Genomic DNA, 21823 nt, shown 5'->3' with positions numbered 1-21823 from the left:
AAAAAATATTTTATATGTATTGTTTATGATCCCGAGGCCTCCTCTATTACGTTTTCTTCGATGGTTCGACATTGTTATACGAACAGTTATTCTTTTTTCTAGAGCTTGCAAATTAAAGAAGAACCAGCAGACCACACTGAACAGAACGAACACGATAACCCAAATATGCTAGATATGGGTCAAATGAATCACCACCAACTTGATCAACCAAATGACATGATACCAGGTCATGTGATGGTAAAGTCGGAACCAGTTGATATGGACGGACTGGACGAAGTTTATAGCGAGTTTCCTCCACAATTATCTCCTCAACAGGTGGAAACTGATGATTTGAATCAACCCTTAGTTGTTAGTGAGTATCTTTTCTTTATATTTATTTTTTGTAATAATAGTTGAATTTTTGATAGTCATAGTATACGTTCTAATTTTTCTCAGTCGAAACTAGAAACACGTCATTACACGCACCCGCGGCAATCTGCCGCAGTTCCAAAAAGTATCAAAATACGTCTTATCCCCTCACATAAAAGGAAAAATATAGAGCAACAATATCAATTTTGTAATTCTGAATGCTAAAAGACTTGAAAATAGAGTTTACATAATTTAATAATATTTGGTTAATTTTAAGCCGCTTTAGTAATCTTTGCTTATGAGGAGCTTTTCATATTGGTAAATGCTGCTCGAGCTCGTTCTATTCTCGCCTTAATTTCTGTGCCCTGTTCCCATTTTGCATTTATGTCGGTGCCAAGATATACATAAGATTCTACGTGGTCAATAATTAGTATGTTGTTTATCCGTAATTGTCGAGCAGGTTGTTGCTTTTTGCTTATCAGCATCAATTTTGTATTCTTGAAATTGAGGCTCAGGCCGTATTCATCACTAACGGAATTAACCCTTAAGTTGCTTATAATTGCACAATTTTTTCTACTAATAATAATTAAGGGGAAAGGAACAAAATGCAAAATTTTGACATCTGTCAAAATTTTCAATGTATTTTAAATGTAATGATTTTTTTCGAATCCTGAGAAAACTAATAAGTATTTTTGAAAAATTTAAACGCAGAATGAAAGATTACTTTATTACCGAGGGCAGAAAGTCCCTTAGAATGAATAAAAAGTTTCTTTTGAATGAGATATTTGAAATTAAAAATCACACTACATTTTCTCTTAATTTTCACCCCTGTAACTTATTAAAATAAACATTATAGAAGTTTTCAGGGACTTTCGGCCCTCGGTAATAACGTAATCTTTCATTCTGCGTTTAAATTTTTCAAAAATACTTATTAGTCGAGGAAATCGCAATTTTTTCGTCCAGCATGAATTTACTTGAAATTTTCACAGAACGTAGGGAATAGTCCAAGGATCATTTTCTATATCATGCCGCTGTACGCTTAAACCTTGGGGGTGGTTGGCACCCCATCTCGGGGGCGGGAATTTTTTATTACATTTCAACCATGTAAATCAATGTAAAAAGTAATTCTAAGAAAAAAATGTTTTTTACATTTTCTTGTAAAACAATATTTTTCGAGTTATTCGCGCTTGAAAGTAACAGTTTTTCGATAACAAAAATCGACTTTTTAGAGGGTTTTTTGAAAATACCGCGAAAAATATGCATTTAATCAAAAAAACTATAGATATCAAAATTATATCTTTTATAACACAAACTAAATTATTTTTCTTTAATATCTATAAGATCAATACAAACCGAGATACGGCATGTTAAAAGTTAGCTTTTTTCGTCAAAAACGGAAAAACTTTGCATTTTTCAAGGAAAACTTAAATAACATTTTTTCAAGTATACAGTTATGCCTTTCAAAAAATAATAATAAAAGGTTTCTAGCCTGAAAATTAAGCGACTTATGATAAAAAAAGGTCGGTACCTGCTTTTCTCTATGAAAAAATCAGTGAAAACAACCCCCTAACTACCCTCCTAATTAAAAATTGCTCTTTACCTTTCTGTAATTCCTTTTATATTTGTATTATCAATACACCCAAGAAGTTTGACCTACATAAAAGGCATAATTTTAGAAAAATTGGAGTTTTAAGAAAAATTAATTTATTGGAATTTCCCATTTTTCACCTTTTACTTCAAAATATCTTCGAAAATACTGGAGATACGAAAAAATGGTATGTTACTAAATTGTAGCTTTTTTAATAAGTAAAATTCCCTTGTGCGTAGATTTTCATTATCAAGGAGCTATGTTTATAAAACGAATTTTTTTTTCAAAAATTCGGATAATTTTTGGATAATTTTCAATGTATGCATAATACAACAGAACCGATTCGTATACTGGAAGATGTCTAAAACACTATTTGTATTTGTACATTTTTGTAAATTCGTATTTTTGTGTAAATAAATGTTTTTGTAATTCTACTTTTTTTCTGTATAGATCTGTTAAAATATCTACTTATAAAAACTGTAATGTTATTAAGGGTTGAAATATTATGATATTATATCCTAAAGTATAAAACAATCATTATTTAACCAATCAAAACCAAATTTTACCCATATTAAAGCTTACAATGTTTTTATATAATTTTTGACAATAAGGGGTAGTTTAACTAAAGATAATCAACGCCCTTAAGTATGATATAGAATATGAAGTACAGTGCGATGTTCCTAATCCCAAATTTTTATGTAAATCGATGCAAGCCGATATTATTCTTTTAGGATAAGTAAATTTTTTATATATAGGTCCAACAAGTTTGGTTTTAAGGGTTGAAATATTATGACAGTATATCTTAAAGCATAAAGCAATCATTATGTAACTAGTAAGAACCAAATGTTGACAATATTAAAGTTGTAGTAGTTTTCACCCTTAAAAAACCAAAAGCGTACAATGGCTCAATATAGAAAATGAACTACAGGATGTAATGAGCGTAATCCCAAATTTTTGTACAAATCGATGCTGGACGAAAAAATTGCGAGGTTTTGCCATTTTTTCAGCTTCATTTCCTCGACTATATTAGTTTTCTCAGGATTCGAAAAAATGAATCCCCATTTAAATAGCATTGAAGCCGAAAGTTCGTACCCATCCCCTTAAGATAAAAGTAAAATTTTGCAAAATAAACAATTTATTTTAAATTGTTTAAACAAATCACTCGGTTAAATAAACAATTCACAAATTAACTAACCGCATTACCCCAAATTAAAAAGAAAACATAAATTTTCGTTGATTAGACCCGGAGATATTGCGACTTTTATAAATTTGAGGTTGTAAATTCAGCTTTTGAAATACGTAGTAAAATCTATTCGCTTTTAAACCCTCTATCTTTGGTGCATCATGAAAGGCTCATTTTTAGATGAATGGTTCAGAAATTCTTTTGTTCAAAACTTGAATCTTTATTCTTTTAAATGGTGATTTTTTAATTTCTTAATGTTTATAAACAAAGCTTCGGTAAATTTTTGAAAAAAAAAGCAAATTCAGGTTCTATTAGGGTCGTAGAACATTGTATTTTTTAGATTCGATTTTTCGAGAGTACCATGCTAAAAACCAGTCAGATGATTTATTATTAACAATTTAATTGTAAATGATTGTATCTCCAAAACTGTTGGATACAGATTCAGATATTTAATTTTACCAAAATAAAAATTGTCCTTTTTGAAAACATGGACAAAATGGCGTTTTAGTCCAGGGCCCATCTGTTTTGAGATGGACGTTGAGAGGTGACTCAAATTTTTTTGCAGAAATTGCTTGAAAATAACTCAAATAATAATATTTAAGTTATCCTCCCTCTCAAAAAGGTCCGGAACATTGTTTAAATAATTAAAATGTCAAAAAATGAAGGAAAAATTCGATTTTTTTCTTCGTTTTTTGATTATAACTTTAAAAGTATTCATTTCCCAGAAAAGATGTGCTGACATAAAAGTTGCGTAATTAAATTTCCTACAACATAAAATTAGTTAAAAGTTGAAAAAATAGTCACCCTTGTTGCAATATAGCAATATTTGCGAAAAAAACCATACAAAAACAAGTATTCGCATTTTACGTTTTTCAGCCATTTATGCTACACTTATGACCTTCATATTTTACCCAGAAAAACTTTATGATACAGTAAAACAATTCTGTAAATTTCATTAAGATCGGTTCAATAGATTTTGAAAAATAAATTCTGCAATCCAGCTTTCGCAAAAACAATTCATTTTTTAAAAATTTTACAGGACTGAAAATAACGCAGATAGCAAGTTGAAATTTTTTTTGCCTATAGAAGTGTACAGTACCTTTCATTTGCAATTTGCAAAATTAAAATCGATTAACTACCACGGCGTCAGGAATTTTTTTAAATACACATTAATTATTGGTGCTACGCGCAGGACAGCGGTGTTCGATTCACATGAAGTTGATTTCCACCAAAATTTCTTCCAATTTTCATCTAATATATTATTTTCTTACTCTATATTTTGTTGTATTTTAATATTTTAATTCCACAAAAATCAAACTAATTTTATTATTGTTTGTGAAATATTGTTTAAGCAATTGTATATGTTTAAAAATAATAAACATTTATTCTCAAGTTAAAATATATGAACAAAGAAAGTTTTTGCTAAAAAAAGTGTTATTTCAAAGGATAGAGTATGTGTTTTTATTTTGCAATAAACAAATTTATTTATTTATATCGAAATGTAATAAAAATTAAAATGTATCAATAATTATCAAAGGTCATTGGAATGCCCAATCAGAGCAAACTATCCGGTGTCCTGCGCGCAACACCAATAATTAATGTTTATTTAAAAAAATTCCTGACGCCGTGGTGGTTAATCGATTTTAGTTTTGCAAATTGAAAATGAAAGGTACAGTACACTTCTATAAGCAAAAAAAATTTCAACTTGCTATCTGCTTTATTTTCAGTCCTGTACCAGTTTGAAAAAACGAATTTTTTTTGCGAAAGCTGGATTGCAAAATTTATTTTGCAAAATCTATTGAACCGATCTTAATGAAATTTACAGTATTATTTAACTGTATTTTCAACCAACTCTATATTGTCGGAAATTTAATTACACAACTTTTATGTAAATACAACTTTTCTCGGAAATGAATACTCTTAAAGTTATAATCAAAAAACGAAGAAAAAAATCGAATTTTTCCTTCATTTTTTGACATTTTGATTATTTAAACAATGTTCCGGACCTTTTTGAGAGGGAGGATAACTCAAATATTATTAATTGAGTTATTTTCAAGCAATTTCTGCAAAAAAATTTGAGTCACCTCTCAACGTCCAAATGTACTAATATTTTTACAGATGCGCCCTGGTCTATTTGGTAAACGTTAATCCGTTTGTTAGAACATGAGTTAAGAAACAGTTAGAAATAACAAATTTAGTAATTTAGTAGAAATAACAGTCAAAATAGACAGCTTGGTTTCGTTTCGTTTCGATTCAGAGCTGTTCATATAGCAACACTGAAAAGGTCTGGAGATACCGAAATGGACGTATGGGGATGGTGGATCATCTCTGAACCTAAATGAAACAAGCTGTCTTATTAATGAATACAAATTACACACCCAAACTTATATGGAATCACCATGTATTTCAAAGTAATAATTTGTTACGTTGGTGCTACGTTGGTAGATTTCCATGATAATCTTGCAGGGTTGGAATGTCGAGTTGAAACACTGACTCTAACTTTATAACTTTTTTTACGGTTTACAACATCAATCAACATAAGGTTACTAAGATGTTGTTACGCGGGGTGGTCCTTCAGGGCACCCTTCTCGTAGGACGGCTCACTAGCATAGTAACGATCTTGATAATAACAATACTATAATCATTTTGATAATTCCTCTGTGGGCTATTTATATCTCCTTACAATTTGGATTTTGAAAAGTAAACTATACGTGAGCCTCTACGAGGTTACATAAACAAAACTGCGTTAATCAACCTTCGTTTTGTTTGCATATTTAGAAACAATATCTTTGTGTAACAACCTAAATTACTTAAAATTATATACATTTTTCGATACATATTATATTATACAGTAAGGGGTTTTCCCTTACTGTACAAATTATTTCTTTTGAAAAAACTTGTTATTATTGCGAAGAATAAAGATTTTTATTGAAAATAAACAAATATATAAGACAATCGGATAGTACAGCTAAGTACAGTATAGGTTATTTGCTTGAGTTGCAAATTTAACGAAAATAAATAAACTAACTTTTGCGTCCAAAAACGAAAATATGCCTGATGTGGGGTTATAGAACTTACAACGAAGAAAGATTATTGGTCTTGTGGAGATAGTAATGTTCTCAGAGGAACATAGCTGTAGAGCTAGGCGTAATACAAGGCGTTCTGTCCAAAACCTATGCTAGGTAACAGGCACTAGGAAAGCTCAAAAATAAAGCAAGGGAAAGTCGCCAAAAGTAATAACGGCTCTCCAAGATCGTTTAATTGTCCAATCAGCTGGAAGACACCCAACCATTTCTCACCTGCAGCTCCAAAGGCAGCTTTTGGAAGCTACAGGTGTAACTGTTTCAGTTGAAACGATAAGAAGAAGAGTTCGTACCAAGAAGTATATAGCAAAAGACAGTTATGGGTTCCCGAGTTATCCAGGCAGCACAAGATTGATCGCCTAAATTGGTGTCTTCACCACCAAAACTGGGACATTCGAAATTGACAAAATGTGCTATTTTCAAAGAAAGTCAGGATTTGTGTAAAATCAGATGACCCATGAAATCGTGTACTTAGAGGTCGAGGAAGACAAGCAAGAACAAAAACTGTCAGATCTGTTCACAAATATACAAGGGGAAGTGTAATGTTCTGGAGAGGAATTGTGATCCGTAAAAAACTCCTTTAATTTTCATCCAATCAACTTTAACTGCTCACAGGTATGTTGATAACCTGTAGCCAGGCTCTGGAGAGGTGCAACAGGAGAAAATTTTATTGCACGATAATGGACCTCTACATACCATTAGAGTGACTACAGACCTCATTGAAGCAGAAGGTATCCCTTGTTTGGAGTGGCCTGCTTGCTCACCCGAGCTTAATCCTATAGAATATTTGTGGGGTATGATTAAAAGAAAAATTAGAAAAGTAAATAGATAAATAAATACTCAGATTTGAGTACTAGAAAGTTCTTCTTCTGTCCTTTTCCTAGACGAATGAAAACGGAATGTGATTGCAAGCAGTCCTTTTTGTTTTCTATATTCGTCGTCTCCGGTCTTATAAGTTGTAAAAGTCGCAGATTAAGGATGTACCAGAAAGAACTTTCAACACGAAGAGTCTCAGATTTAAATAACTATTTGCCATTTTAATGGGGAATTCTGCATTTGAGACTCTTCAATTTGTTGTAGAAAAATTAGAGCTCGCGGGAATAATCCACAAAACACCGCACGGCTAGTACAAGCTGCTCTTAAAGGATGGAGCAACCTACCACAACAAAATGTTGATAATTTGATTAGGAGCGAGCCCACGCAAACTGAAGCTTGCATAAGGACTAGAGGTTAAAACACTGACTACCACAACATACAAAAAAAATAAAAACAATTTAAACATTATTCGTTTTACATTGAAATTTTGTATGCTATTGACTTCAAAACAACTACTTTCAATTTGGTTGTTAAATACTTTATTGTTTTATTTAGTTGTTATGTATTTGTTACTAAATTGCTTTAAAATAAATATTGTTTGACTTTGTGTGTTTGTTTTTTTTTAATTTGCACGAAATAGTAAGAAATATCAGATGATTCCGTATAAGTTTGGGTGTGTGTATGTAAAAATAACCAACCCACATTACGCTTTACCTCATTTTTAGAGTGCTTTATATCTAATCTTTTTGTTTTCTTATACTAATATTTTGCTTTTATTTGCACGTTTTTTATTTTATTTTGTGTATTTATGTAGGTGTTCCTGCTAATAATAGAACGTGTGGCGTGTGTGGCAAACTGTTTAGTAGCGCAGGAAATAAGAGAAAGCATGAAAAGATGCAGCATGGTCTTCATAATAACATTTCTGTTGTTACGCCTATTACAAGTGACGGTAGGTTACTTTTTTACCGATTTTCTTTTATTCCATATTTATATTATATTGATCATGTGTTTTTTGTACGCATTCTAAATTAATACAGTATGCGGCAAAATAAACAGTACTGAAATGAAAATTGAAATGGTTATGATTATTTATACAGGGTGTCCCCGAAAATAGGGCGTTCCTTTAAGGTATGTATATAATACACAATTTAGAACAAAAAAGTCCTATAACATTTTTTTCTAAAGTTAACCGTTTCCAAGAAAAAAATTACATTGTTCTCCATATAAGTGAATTTTTATTTTCATGAATTTAAATGACATGGCAACGTGGCGTAGAAGAACTTGTTGTGACTGTTGAAAATTTAACCTAATGGAACCCCTTGTTTATTTACTATTTGAGGTGTGATTTTTGGGGTTGTTGACATCGGTAGGTACCTACCTGCAAAATAATCATTTGTTGCCTTAATAATGTGGAATTTTTGCTATTATTTGAATTAATTAAAGTTTTATAATTAGGGCTCGAAATTTTACATAAACTACAACTTTTACTTAAGTAACTATGGTTCAATTCCTAAAATGTAAATGCGCCTAGGAAAAATTATTTGTACGTACCTAATGTTTTTTTTGAAATCTATTGAAATATGGAATAATTTTAAACGTGGTATCCAGAAGATTTTTCACAGATCTGGAGCTCCGTCGCCGTCATGACGAAACCACATTTCACGTCGTGTTTGCAAAGGCACTTCAAGAAGTACCGGCAAAACATTTTACAAGAATGTATAAACATTTTCAATTTTTTGCAACACGAAAATGCAGCAGCTGCATAATACTCTGGTTAAATCGGAGAGTGCAGGAAGAGTCTATACCGGTTTCGGAGGTCTTTTCCCCCTCATCAGTAGTCCCATATCCTCTTCTCTCCGACTTATCCACGTATCATACTTTGGGCCTTTCCGAATTGCAAAGAAAGAAATGTCACGGATGAACTAGAGCCATCTAACGAAAAACAAAGTAAGTTATCAATCGAAGTAGCACAGGAAACGACAATAAATATCGTCTCCATACCACCAGATTGACAACAGGTGGAATACTTTCTTTGGTTACACCTCCTGAGATTTTCAAAATTTATAAATCAAACAGGATGCCGAGGAAATGAAGATGAGAGAATTTTAAATAGTTCACAACTCATCTGCTCAGCGTGGTAAGTTCCAACAAGAAAGATTTAACTTTTGTAAGATTTGCTACTTCGATTGATAATTTACTTTGTTTTTCGGTAGATGGCTGTAGTTCATCCGTGACATTTCTTTCTTTGCAATTCGGAAAGGCCCAAAGTATGATACGTGGATAAGTCGGAGAGAAGAGGATATGGAACTACTGATGAGGGGGAAAAGACCTCCGAAACCGGTATAGACTCTTTCTGCACTCTCCGATTTAACCAGAGTATTATGCAGCTGCTGCATTTTCGTGTTGCAAAGAAATTGAAAATGTTTATACATTTTTAATTCATTTACTCTTTTGTATGAGTATTAAGGAATCTTTCTTGTTGGAACTTACCACGCTGAGCAGATGAGTTGTGAATTATTTAAAATTCTCTCATTTTAATTTCCTCGGCATCCTGTTTGATTTATAAATTTTGAAAATCTCAGGAGGTGTAACCAAAGAAAGTATTCCACCTGTTGTCAATCGGGTGGTATGGTAACGATATTTATTGTCGTTTTCTGTGCTACTTCGATTGATAACTTACTTTATTTTACAAGAAATTTATAGGCCTCTTCATTTAGTGTTCTAGGTAGCTCATAAAATATTGCATACTTTACCCATTCTGTATCCTTTACAAAGTAAAGGATATAATATTAAAAAAAAACTAAGTTTTCAATCTAATAGCACATAAAACAACATCCAAAAATGTCATTCTACATCCTACCAGACTGAAAACAATGGGAACCTTCTCTGGTAACACCTCCGAGGCTTCTACAATTTGCAAGCCATAACGGATGCTGAGACTAAGGAAGATGAGGGAATTTTACAATTTATAATTCACGTCCCATCTGCTCAGCGCGGTAAAGTTCCAACGAGAATGGTTCCCTTCGTACCATTTTCAATTTCGTTGCAACACGAAACCACAGCCGCATCATTATTCCAGTTCAATCAGAGAGTGCTGCAAGCACCCCTACCGGTTTCGAAACTTATTAGTCTCTCATCAGGAGGCACATATGCTGCTCTCTCTGACCCAACTAGGACAAACCCCGGCGTGCAGTTACGGATTGCATCGAACGAAATGGCAGGGATATAATTTTTGTTAATTACCCTAAATACATACTTGTTAAGAAATAAGGAATACCCGTTCTTTTGGTACAGAATAAAACTAGATAACCAATTATGTCAGTAACATCAAACAAACCAAATTCTTAGTTTGTTTGATGTGAGGGGACGACCACGGACAGGGTGAAAAATGTAAACACTAGACCCCTGCAGAAGGTTTGGTTGATATTTACATTATTTTACCCACCAGATACAACTACTGACCTACAAACCTACTATTGTGACTGTCTTTGAATTACACGTTGTTGCCAGACTTCAGTTTGCATATCAAAATGTATTTTCGTTTTTTGATCAAACGGCTGAATTTAGAAAAAATGTTATAAGATTTTTTTGCTCTACATTGTGCCTTATATCTATACCTTTAAGGAACGCACTATTTTCGGGGACATCCTGTATATTTAGTATAGTATACATGATAATATAGCCTTGCAATCATTATTCACAACGACGTTCCCGATAAAACAGATGTTCAAGATACCCTCTGGCACGAAAGCAATCTATAATTCTAGTCCGCAATTCCAGAATGTCTGACGGTTGATCGTCCTGCCTCCTTCAGCATTCCCATATGAACGTATCAGGTGCCGTTAGGGTTAAGGTGACAGGTTGCCCCGTCCTGCTGAAACCATTGTTGATTTTAAGCTTTGACCGTTTCGTATGACCGAAAATAGTACTCCTAGATAATTTTTTTTCGGCAAAACTGAGAACTATCCTGAAGCACCTAACATTAACACGACATTCACATACTTTATAACGACATTCGAAAACCAGTCAGTACGGTTCGGCGCATAAAACATACAAATTTGAGCCATACGCAATTACTCATTTCAGTACTCTATATTTTGCCGCATACCGTATTTATACGAGAGAAGCAATCAACATTCTAATTTTTTCCATAAAATATGCAATAAATCCAATTATTGTAAATCAAAGAGGTAATATAACATTTAGAGTACCTCAAACAGCCATGTTATATAAATATTTTTACATCTTTTTAAATAAATAAAACTTAACAATCTTTGTAAAGAAAATCAGTTTCTGGAAATAAATAGAGCATTAGCTTGATCGTCATCTTCATTTACTGAAAAATCGGTTTATCCCAAAATTTAGTTCGACAAGACGAATTCCCAAGATGTGGGCTGAGTCTCAATTGATCTACTCTACCAGGTACGTAAGTAGTCTACATACAGCTCCCAATTCCAACCTCAAAAACACTATTCTACTCATGTTCATTTGTTTAAATATCTGGTCTGCTGACAAGGATTTACAAAATACGATCATCTAGTAAAGGCACATTGTTTTAAACCCTTTGACTCTCAGAACTACCAGGATATATCGTTACCACCTTACACTATAAACCATAGGGCCTTAGAGACATTCAGCCTTTGACCTACTTGCAGTTCCTCTGGTACTATCACAACGACGAGTTATCAGGAAGGTGAAACGCAACCTGTCAGCATGGAGTGCTTCTTATCTTTGCAGGCATTCTGATTCTTAGATCAGATTTTGGAAGTCAAATTAAAGTTTTTATTATAAACTCTCTAAAATACTGCACGACTTTGTCCGATTTAATTCAATTTATCCATAATTTTTCCTAACCCTTATTCAATAGTTATTTTTTCGCAATAAAATTTGATCCTTTGTGATTACATTTTATGACAAAAACTATACATTTGTGAAAATTTTCACGTTATCTATCACTTTTTGGCGTAATGTGTGATATTTTGACATGATGACTTGACTTGACATATGACGCTTTGAAGTAACTTGACATAACTTGTCAACCGACGACGCATAACATCATTTGACACGTGACCAGCAGCAGTGGGAGCACGCAAAATAGAATTCTATTTTAGTGACGTCACGTTGCCTAGCAACCGTCGATTCTCCCATTATGAAATTATATTCTGTGACGTCAGCAAAATAGAATTCTATTTGGCGTGCTCTGGGCCCAGGTGCCTTTTTAAAGTGAAATGAGGCACATACATCAAAATACGATTGCCTTTCGCACGCCCAAATGTCCTAATCATTGCGTCATAATGTGTCCAGAGTTTTCAAATAAGAAACACATGAAAATAAGCTTTGTTTGACTTTCAGATCTCTAGTTACTCTGTAATTTTATTCTGAATAATTTGCTTCTTCACTTTGGCTAGGTTTTGATTGTTCACGAATGCATCACACTTTCGCACTGCTTTACTTTGTGTAGCCCTAAACTGCTATGTAGTTGAACGTAAAACAAATGAAATGTAGGCCTTTTCTTTTTGACAATATATACAGTAATTAACTGTAATCTGTATCTGTGTTACTTTTCTGTTTCATACCACACATTAATTAATGCAATAATTTATTTTTCAGCTTTGACGAACGGAGAGGTACACCAAGAACCCAATTCGGATCAACAAAAGATTCTCTTCGCCATGGGATTAAAACTGTTACAGACCAGCGCGACCCCCATTTCTTCAGAAGAGCTATCCAAAATCGAGATAAGCTACATCGAAAAATGCAAGGCCATGGTTAACATGCACAAGTCTTTAACTTGCGCTTGTCACAACGTACCACATCAGAATCTTAAGGGGTTGTTGTCCCACTTGAGGGCTTTGAGAATATGGTTCCCAGTTTTCACTTGTTACAACTGTATGATTACGTTTACTGATAGATCTACATTTACAAGACATATTTCAAGGTAAGAGATAGAATAAATATTTTAAATTGTTATACGTCACGTTATAATGTCATACGTCACGTTACAGTAAGTGCTTTCGCGGATATCTGTCGGCGACTAGTTGTTGACAACTCCTAACCTCACCTAATACATACAGGGTGTAACAAAAATACAGGTCATAAATTAATTGACCTATTCTGGGACCAAAAATAGTTCGAATTAACCTAACTTACCTTAGTACAAATATGCACATAAAAAAAGTTACAGCCCTTTGAAGTTACAAAATGAAAATCGATATTTTCCAATATATCGAAAACTATTAGAGATTTTTTATTGAAAATGGACATGTGGTATTTTTATGGGAGGAATATCTTAAAGGAAAATTATAGTGAAATTTCTGCACCCCATAAAAATGTTATGGGGGTTTGGTTCCCTTAAACCCACCCAAACTTTTGTGTACGTTCCAATTAAATTATTATTGTGATACTATTAGTTAAATTCAATATTTTTAAAACTTTTTTGGTTCCTAGTATTTTTTCGACAAAGCAGTTTTTATCGAGTTGCGGCTTCTTTTCTAATATGTTTACATAGAGATTTTATGGGGGTTTTGTTCCTTTAAACCTCCCAAATGGTTGTGTACGTTCCAATTAAACTATTACTGCGATACCATTAGTTAAACACAGTGTTTTTAAAACTTTTTTGCTTCTTTGTATTTTTTCGATAAGGCACCTTTTATCGAGATGTGGCTTCTTTTTTAATATGGTTCAAAATATACCTAAAAATGTAAATCATAAATAAATTTTCCTATTAATATCAAGTCTCCATAATCGTACTTAGCCATATACAAATATGTGGTGGATTTGACAAATATGCAAAATATCTCGATAAATACTGACTTTTCGAAAAAGTACAAAGAGGCAAAGAAGTTTTTAAAGCATTGTGTTTAACTAATGGTACTACAATAATAATTAAATTGGAACGTACACAAAAGTTTGGGGGGGTTTAAAGGAACCAAACCCCCATAAAATGTTTATGGGGTGTCTAAATTTTACTATAATTTTTTCTTAAGATACTACTGCCATGAGAATGCCACATGTTCATTTTCAATAAAAAAATCTCCAATAGTTTTCGATATATTGGAACAAATCGATTTACATTTTGTAACTTCAAAGGGCTGTAACTTTTTTTATGTGCACATTTGTACTAAGGTAAGTTAGGTTCAATGGAACTATTTTTGGTCCCAGAATATGTGATTAAATTTATGACCTGTATTTTTGTTACACCCTGTATAAATAATACCGTTAATAGATTATACAAGGTATATTTAAATGAATGTCGACTCGATTCAAGTTCTCTGTTTAACCCAAGTATGACAATACCAAAAGGCATCGCTAGGAAAATATTCCAATTTGCGGTTCAGAGAACCTGTATGAATCGAGTCTTTGTACTCTAATACAGAGTATGGCATTATTAAAAATAGAAAATTTACGGTTTCGTTTTGATTTAAATTTGTCTCCTGCCATACCCGATAGTACTATTTCTAGGTCTACCAGTTGTCAAGGAGGCTCTGCAGAAGACAAATTTACACCAACACGTCCGTAGTTTCTCGGTATAAAATAAAACTATTTATACCGCAGTATGGTTAGAACGCCCTCTAACGTGGAATAAGTGAAATTAATGTCGACTCGATTCAAATTCTCTGTTTAACCCAGGTATGACAATACCAAAAGGCACCGCTAGGAAAATATTCCAATTTGCGGTTCAAAGAACCTGTATGAATCGAGTCCATACTCTAATACAGAGTATGGCATTATTAAAAATAGAAAATCTACAGTAGATTTAGCTCGGGTTAATATATACGTAATATTCGTCGGTACACCCACGTTTCGAAGGCGTCTGCTTTCTTCATTAATGTTGCGGTCATTGTCCACGTCTCCATTCCATATAACAAAACCGGAAATACATAACATTTGAGAAGTCGGATTTTTAGAGGTAGGGTGAGGTGTTAGAGGTGAAAATTTCCTTCATGGTAGTGAACGACAAACATTCTTAATAATTTCATTTCTGTATTTTAATTCTTTGTTATTGTTAATATTTATTCTTAAAATTGTTGCCTTACACATAATACTTCTTTTTAGATGTCAAAGCTCCCCACTCGACTCCATTACGAAGCTTAGCAATCTCAAACACCGTAGCGAAGTCAAAACCAGACTGTACCAAAACTTCAAATGCACCATCTGCAAGTTCATGTTCAGTTTTCACGAAGATTTTTGCACCCACGTTGACCTGGACCATTCCATGTTACAGTTCCCTGTACACTGCCCATGTGGAAGGATTTTCGAGAATATGGAAGACTACAAGGACCATGTTTACGTCAGTTGTCTTGTGGACTTCTACTGCGACATTTGTTTTGTTACTACTAAGACGCTGGATGATTTCCAGAAGCATGCGAAGGAGGTGCACGACGATTCTGAAGGATTTATATTGCTGCAGGACGACAACTATAAAGTTCGAAAGCCTTCCATGCACGTCAGTCCCAGTGTTATAGACGAGGGAGTCATTTTAACAGGTAAGTTTTGTTTTTAGAGATGTTTCCAGGTATTTACTAAACCCTGTTTTTAAACTAGGAGTAATTCAAATTTACCGCGCCGCCGTAATACTTGTTTGTAATTGGTCCAACTGCAGGCAAGTTTACTCCACTAAATTATGAAATTTTGACAATATTGGCATTTAGAATTCATGGTTTATTTAAGTTATTTAAGTGTTTTCTGCGTTTTTCCTTTAGGCCTGGATCCCGTGTACCAAAAAAAAGTTTATTAATAGCAAGCTGAAAATTTGTTAATAGCTTAACGGTGTCTACTCGGACAAACTTTGATGTATGGGAACACTGGAGCAGGGGAAGTTTTAATTGTGGAACGTAATTTTAATTGTAGAACTTGTCATCCTGGCAAGTTTATGATTGTGAAAACTAGCAGGTTGTTTTTAAGTTTATTAAATAGCAAACGTTATATTATATGAAAAAATGTTTGTCCGACCAAAGTGTTGGGTATTTTAATAGGTCCGACACGTAGAACATGTCAAATGATAGGAATTATGTTGGTGATAAATAGCAGTCTGATTTTTGCATGAGAATTTCATGAAAGGGTAACAAATCAATTGGAAGTTCTGTCCGACGAAATACATGGGACGTTTTCGTAGTCTGACGTTCGAAACCTGTAACCTGTTCCACAATTCTGTACGTTAGAATTGAAAGGGCGGTAGTCCATTTTTACAGTAAATGGAGATATGCAGCCAATAATACACTTAAAGGTGTAATCTTTCGAATGGTGGTTAATAGGTGGTTGTACAGGCAATATTACTAAAATTGCAAGTCGGATGTCCACTGTGAAATTTGTTGCAAAAAGCCCTATGTGGTACACCAGTCTTTTTTGCATGGCACGCTGGTTGTTAAAAAGACGGTAGTCCAATCTCTATGGACAACCGCCTGTCAGCTGTGTAAATATTGAGGTTATAAGCTAATGTTTTTGCATGGTTTATAGATAAAAGTAACTTTTTCTTTATCGAGATTAATGTGATAATAAATAACAACCAAAAATATCTGAGCCAAGAGCAAAGAAGATGGTTCTACTGAGTTCAATCTTCATTTCAAGCCCCCTAACATTGATACATGTGACACCTGTGACAGTTTTGAAAATAAGCGAAAAGAGGCATATCCTAATGTTGAAGATATTTTAAAGAAAAAAGCAGATCATTTGAATGACGCATATAACAGATACAAGTTAAAAAGGCAGGATAAGATAAGATGCAAGCAGAATTTAAAAGAAGTCGTAGCAATGATGGATTTGCAAAAATGCCTCCCTACACCTATGTTAACTAATGGAAAATCGTTTGATTTAAAGCAGTTATGGATATTTAATTTTACCGTCTATAATGATAGTACTGCCGAAGGTTCATGCTTCATGTGGGACGAGTCTATTGCAAAAAAGGGTGGCAATGAGATAGCTTCCGCTGTAATAACGTGGTTAAAAAAATTACCTTCTACAACAGAAGAGGTAACATTTTGGTCAGACACCTGCTCTGGCCAAAACCGAATTTTTTTTTTATTTTGTATGTATATGTCCATAACACCTCGGTAGTTAGAATTCATCATAAATATTTACTCAAGGGGCATACACACAACGAAGCAGACACAATACATACACTAATTGAGAGGAAGAAGAAAAGACTGCCTACTATGAATATTTCTGTACCTCATGAATGGGCCCAGTTTATAAGGACCTGCAGTTTGTTAAAACCATTTATTGTTTATGAGATGAAAACAAGTGACTTCTTAACTTTGAAAAAATGGGCAAAGAATCGACAAGCCCGTTTGTGAGTCGGAAACGGAACACAGACAATGAACCCTTTCTATCCTCTAAAATTGTGCACTTGAAAGTCGAAAGAAACCACCCTGGCATTATGTTTTATAAAACAACATTTTCCCAGGAAAATTTTAAATCTGTCAATTTTAAAAGGAAACTAAGAAGTTCTCTCGATGGTCTCCTACCAAAGACATTGGACCAAATAAATAATGAAAATTCAATTCCAATTGATATTTCAAAATGTAACCACCTAATGGAATTGCTAGAATGGGTACCTTGTATTTACCATTCCTACTATAAATCTTTAAAAACAACAAAAAATAAAGTTGTCGTTAACGAAAACAATTCTTCATGTTAAGTTTTATATTATTTTTGTAATGTTAAGTTCTGATTATAACGTTCTTTTCCTAATAAAATCATACCAAAAGGGCGGCTGTCCTGTTTTTTATTGATATAGTACCACAGAACAAAAAAGGCTGTACTCCTAAACTATTTATTATTTCAATACAAAACAACTTAACGCCGATTATGTTCCTGTAAAATAAAATACAAAGCATGCTTTACCACATTCCTTTAAATCCTAAAGCTGCAACATCATTTGATAATTTTAACGGCATTTAAAATTATGGTGTACAAATTAAGAGCACTAATTTTGATAAACAAACTGAAGGTGACTTCCGCCCTTTCAATTCTAACGTACAGAATTAAAAGTCCCCTATTCCAGTATTCCCGAACATCAAAGTTTGTCCGAATAGACACCGTTAATCTATTAGCAAATTTTCAGTTGGCTATGAATAAACTTTTTTTGGTACGCGGGATCCAGGCCTACTAGTTGGACAAACTTTGATGTATGGGAACACTGGAACAGGGGAAGTTTTAATTGTGGACAGGTTACAGGTTTCGAACGTCAGACTACGAAAACGTCCCATGTATTTTGTCGGACAGAACTTCCAATTGATTTGTTACCCTTTCAATAAACTCTCATTCAAAAATCAGACTGATATTTACCACCAACTTAATTACTGTCATTTGACATGTTCTACGTGTCGGACTTATTAAAATGCCCAACATATTGGTCGGATAAACATTTTTTCATATATGTATTATATAAAGTTTTCTATTGAATAAACTTAAAAACAACCTGCTAGTTTTCACTATTGTAACAAAACTTGACTTTTCTATGATCTTTTAGGCACTAATGTTTAGTTTTAGTTGACTTTATTTATTTTTAATAACTTACTTCTAAACAAATTTTTTTTTCCATATTCATCACTACGATGATGATTATTACAATTACAATCTGGTCATACTTGACCAATGAGCACTTTTAATCTAACCTAAATTATTACTGTTCCTTAAAATTAAGAGCTTACCCCATAGCGTCTCTTATCTAACCTAACAAGATAGTGCACTATTCTAGCATACACACTAACGCGCACAAGCACTATGCTCTGCTTTTCACTATCACCTATCACTTAAACTAGTTCATAAGGTTTTGTCCTCTTCAGTCTTCTAACTTGCCCAGTAGTATCGAGGAGCTGGATTGCCTCAATATTCTCGTGCATGTGAAGTCGTTGCTCGTGACTTCCTGCCATCTTCTTGATGATTATATCCACAGTTTCCATTCCTAGGTCCTTATGGATATCACTGTAACATACCAAGGAGCATCTACAATATTTCTTAGTATTTTGTTCTGGAATCTTTGTATTACTGTTATATTACTTGGTCTAGTACACTCCCATAGTGGGCATCCATAAGTCCATACAGGTCTCAATATTTGTTTGTAAATTAGTAACTTATTATGCATCGACAATATGGAGTTTCTTCCAATTAGCCAATACATTTTTTTATATCTTATATTTAGTTCTTCCCTTTTTTTCGTAACGTGCACCTTCCAGCGTAGTTTTGCATCTAATGTTATACCCAAATACTTAGCAGTATCTGCATATGGTACTTGGATATTGTTGATTATAACTGGTATATATTGTATTTTTTTGTTGGTGAAATTAACATGGACAGATTTAGCTTCATTTAGCCTGATTCTCCATTTTTGTGTCCACTTATAGATTTGGTTAACTGCTATTTGGACCTTGTTGGTCGCCTCTTCACTTGTCGTCTCTACTGCTTGAATACCTGTATCATCAGCAAAGGTGGCAACTATGTTGTCTTCCAGTACAGGTATATCACACGTGTATAGTAGGTATAGGACAACACACTGCCTTGTGGAACACCTGCTCTAATTTCTTGAAGTCTGAAAAACAGTCTTCTTGCTTAATTCTAAAATGTCGTTCTTTTATGTATGACTGTAAAAGTTTTGAGTACTGTATAGGTAAAAAACATTTTAGTTTGTATGTTAAACCTTCATGCCAGACTTTATCAAAAGCCTGTGCAGCATCAAGGAATACAGTTGAACAGACTTTCTTTTCTTCTAGGGATCTTTCGATAATATTTGTGATTCTGTGCACCTGGTCAATTGTTGAATGCTTATTTCTAAATCCGAATTGATGTGTCGGTATCAAATTCCTTGCTTCAATAATTGTTTTTATTCGCTTAAGGAGCAGTTTCTCAAACGTCTTCGATATTACAGGAAGTAGAGATATCGGTCTGTATGACGAAACCTCATGTGCTGGTTTTCCTGGTTTAGGAATCATAATGACTTCCGCCATCTTCCATATCATTGGTACATATTTTAATCTGAATGCACCGTTAAAAAGGTTGGTTAATTTTACGATAGCTCTTCGGGGAAAATTTTTCAACAGCTCACCCGTAATTAGATCATAGCCCGGAGCTTTCTTCGGATTAATATTTTCCCTTATTTCTTCAAGCACTTCTTTTGGCGTAGTTAGCCGAATTTCTTCCTCTAATTGAACAGGTTCCTCCCATCTTTCTTCATCCCCTTGAGGTTCATTTGGTTTGAATGTATTTTCAAGATGTATGGCAAATAGCTCTGCTTTTTGTGCACTACTTCTGGCCCAGTTACCATTTTCTAGTTTAATAGGAGAGTGCATAATAGGTCTTTTCAGTCTTTTAGTAGCTTTCCATAAGGAATAATCTGTACTACCGTCATTTGTTAGCTCCTGTAAGTAAGAATTAATCGAGTCATTCTTTAATTGTAGGATAGTTCTTTTGAGTTGTTGACTTGCACGATTTAGTTTAGTCTTATCTTGAGGAGACCTTGTTTGTTGCCAAATTCTTCTCAGTTTTCTTTTTTCAATTATCATGTTCCTTATTTCCTTTGAATAATTGTTTCCTTTTAGCCTAGGTTTCAGCGTAGGAGTGTTTTCCCATGCTGCTTGCTGGATATTGTTCACCAACAATTCTGCTTCTTTATCTAATTGCTCTGCGTTTTGTATTGGTACACTTAGATTTATTCTCTCTTCAAGGCTCAGCTTAAAACTTACACAATCCGTCCATTTATTTGTTAATGTGGGGTTACTTTGTTTTTTAATAATCCTGTCACTCATGGTTAGTACTATAGGGGAATGATCAGAATTTAAGTCCCAACAGTCATCAATGTCTATGAAATTAGTTGAAATATTCTTAATAATAAAGAAGTCTATTAAATCAGGGGTCTTGTTTCTATCCGTAGGCCAGTAGGTTGGTCTACCAGTTGATAGTGCTTCACACCTCTGTTCTTTAATGGCTAACAAAAGCTCCTTTTCCTTAGTAGTAGTGATTCTAGAGCCCCAGTGTGTGTTCTTTGCATTGAAGCCAACCTCCAATAATGAACCTTTCCCCTAAGCTTTTCAATTCTAAACAAGTAAAAAACACTGTATGTATATCCTTTATTTTACAAACTACGATATCTAATTTATTTATTACACTAAATCTAATAACGTGTGATCCAAAATTATTGTCACCATAGGTGGCTTTGAACGACAGAGACAGCTATACAGCACATGTCTATTCTTAATTCAGATATACTTTCCAGTTTACGTCAACTTTGCAGTATACGTCAACTTAACAAGAAAAGTTAGGTTATGTAGTTTGTTTGATTTTATTTATTATTGTTACTTATAATTTTGTTAATTCTTTTTATTTCTGATTAAAGTTCTGTGTTAGGCTTTGACTGATTTTTTATGTTTTATAATGTTAATCAAAATTAATTGATAAAACAATGATATAAATTCAGATTAAAACAAGACATACGTAATTTTTTGCACGGCTAGCTTTGATCCCAATAATTGTGGATCGCTCGTTACTTTATCTACATAATTACAAATTCAAAAATATACCGCGACCGCTACATATCAAAGTACTCCGACGTTTTCAAATTCACAACTGAACTGCTAATTACAAAAACCTACTATTTATACAACATTCAATGTTGTAGAAATAAATAATATCTCGAATAGTATTTACAACAAACAATAAAGAATTTACTCCAAAAGTCGAGAAGGAATAGAACATAAAAAACTCTTTTTAAAACGTTCTTAGAACTCTTTAGTGACGTATTAGTATAATATAATATGTATGGATTGCCGTCGAAGGCCGACATGTTCAAACAAAAAGGAAGATGAGACTAGT

General features: G+C 33.5%; 1 protein-coding gene across 2 annotated transcripts in view; it reads left to right on the top strand.

The window, feature by feature from the left end:
* LOC114326701 (zinc finger protein 521) overlaps positions 1 to 21823 on the top strand; it is a 109996-nt gene that overhangs the window by 75463 nt on the left and 12710 nt on the right. The window contains exons 3-6 of one of the 2 annotated variants that reach the window (XM_028275118.2): positions 103 to 352; positions 7833 to 7967; positions 12629 to 12956; positions 15074 to 15504. In XM_028275118.2, the coding sequence (XP_028130919.1) occupies positions 103 to 352; positions 7833 to 7967; positions 12629 to 12956; positions 15074 to 15504 (1144 nt within the window). The remainder of the gene's footprint in view (positions 1 to 102; positions 353 to 7832; positions 7968 to 12628; positions 12957 to 15073; positions 15505 to 21823) is intronic. The other variant, XM_028275119.2, reaches the window with a different exon arrangement.

This window comes from Diabrotica virgifera, chromosome 4 (assembly GCF_917563875.1).
Source record: "Diabrotica virgifera virgifera chromosome 4, PGI_DIABVI_V3a".
Lineage (NCBI taxonomy): Eukaryota > Metazoa > Arthropoda > Insecta > Coleoptera > Chrysomelidae > Diabrotica > Diabrotica virgifera.
Note: the sequence above shows the minus strand (reverse complement) of the source record. Positions and strands in the feature narration are given on the sequence as shown.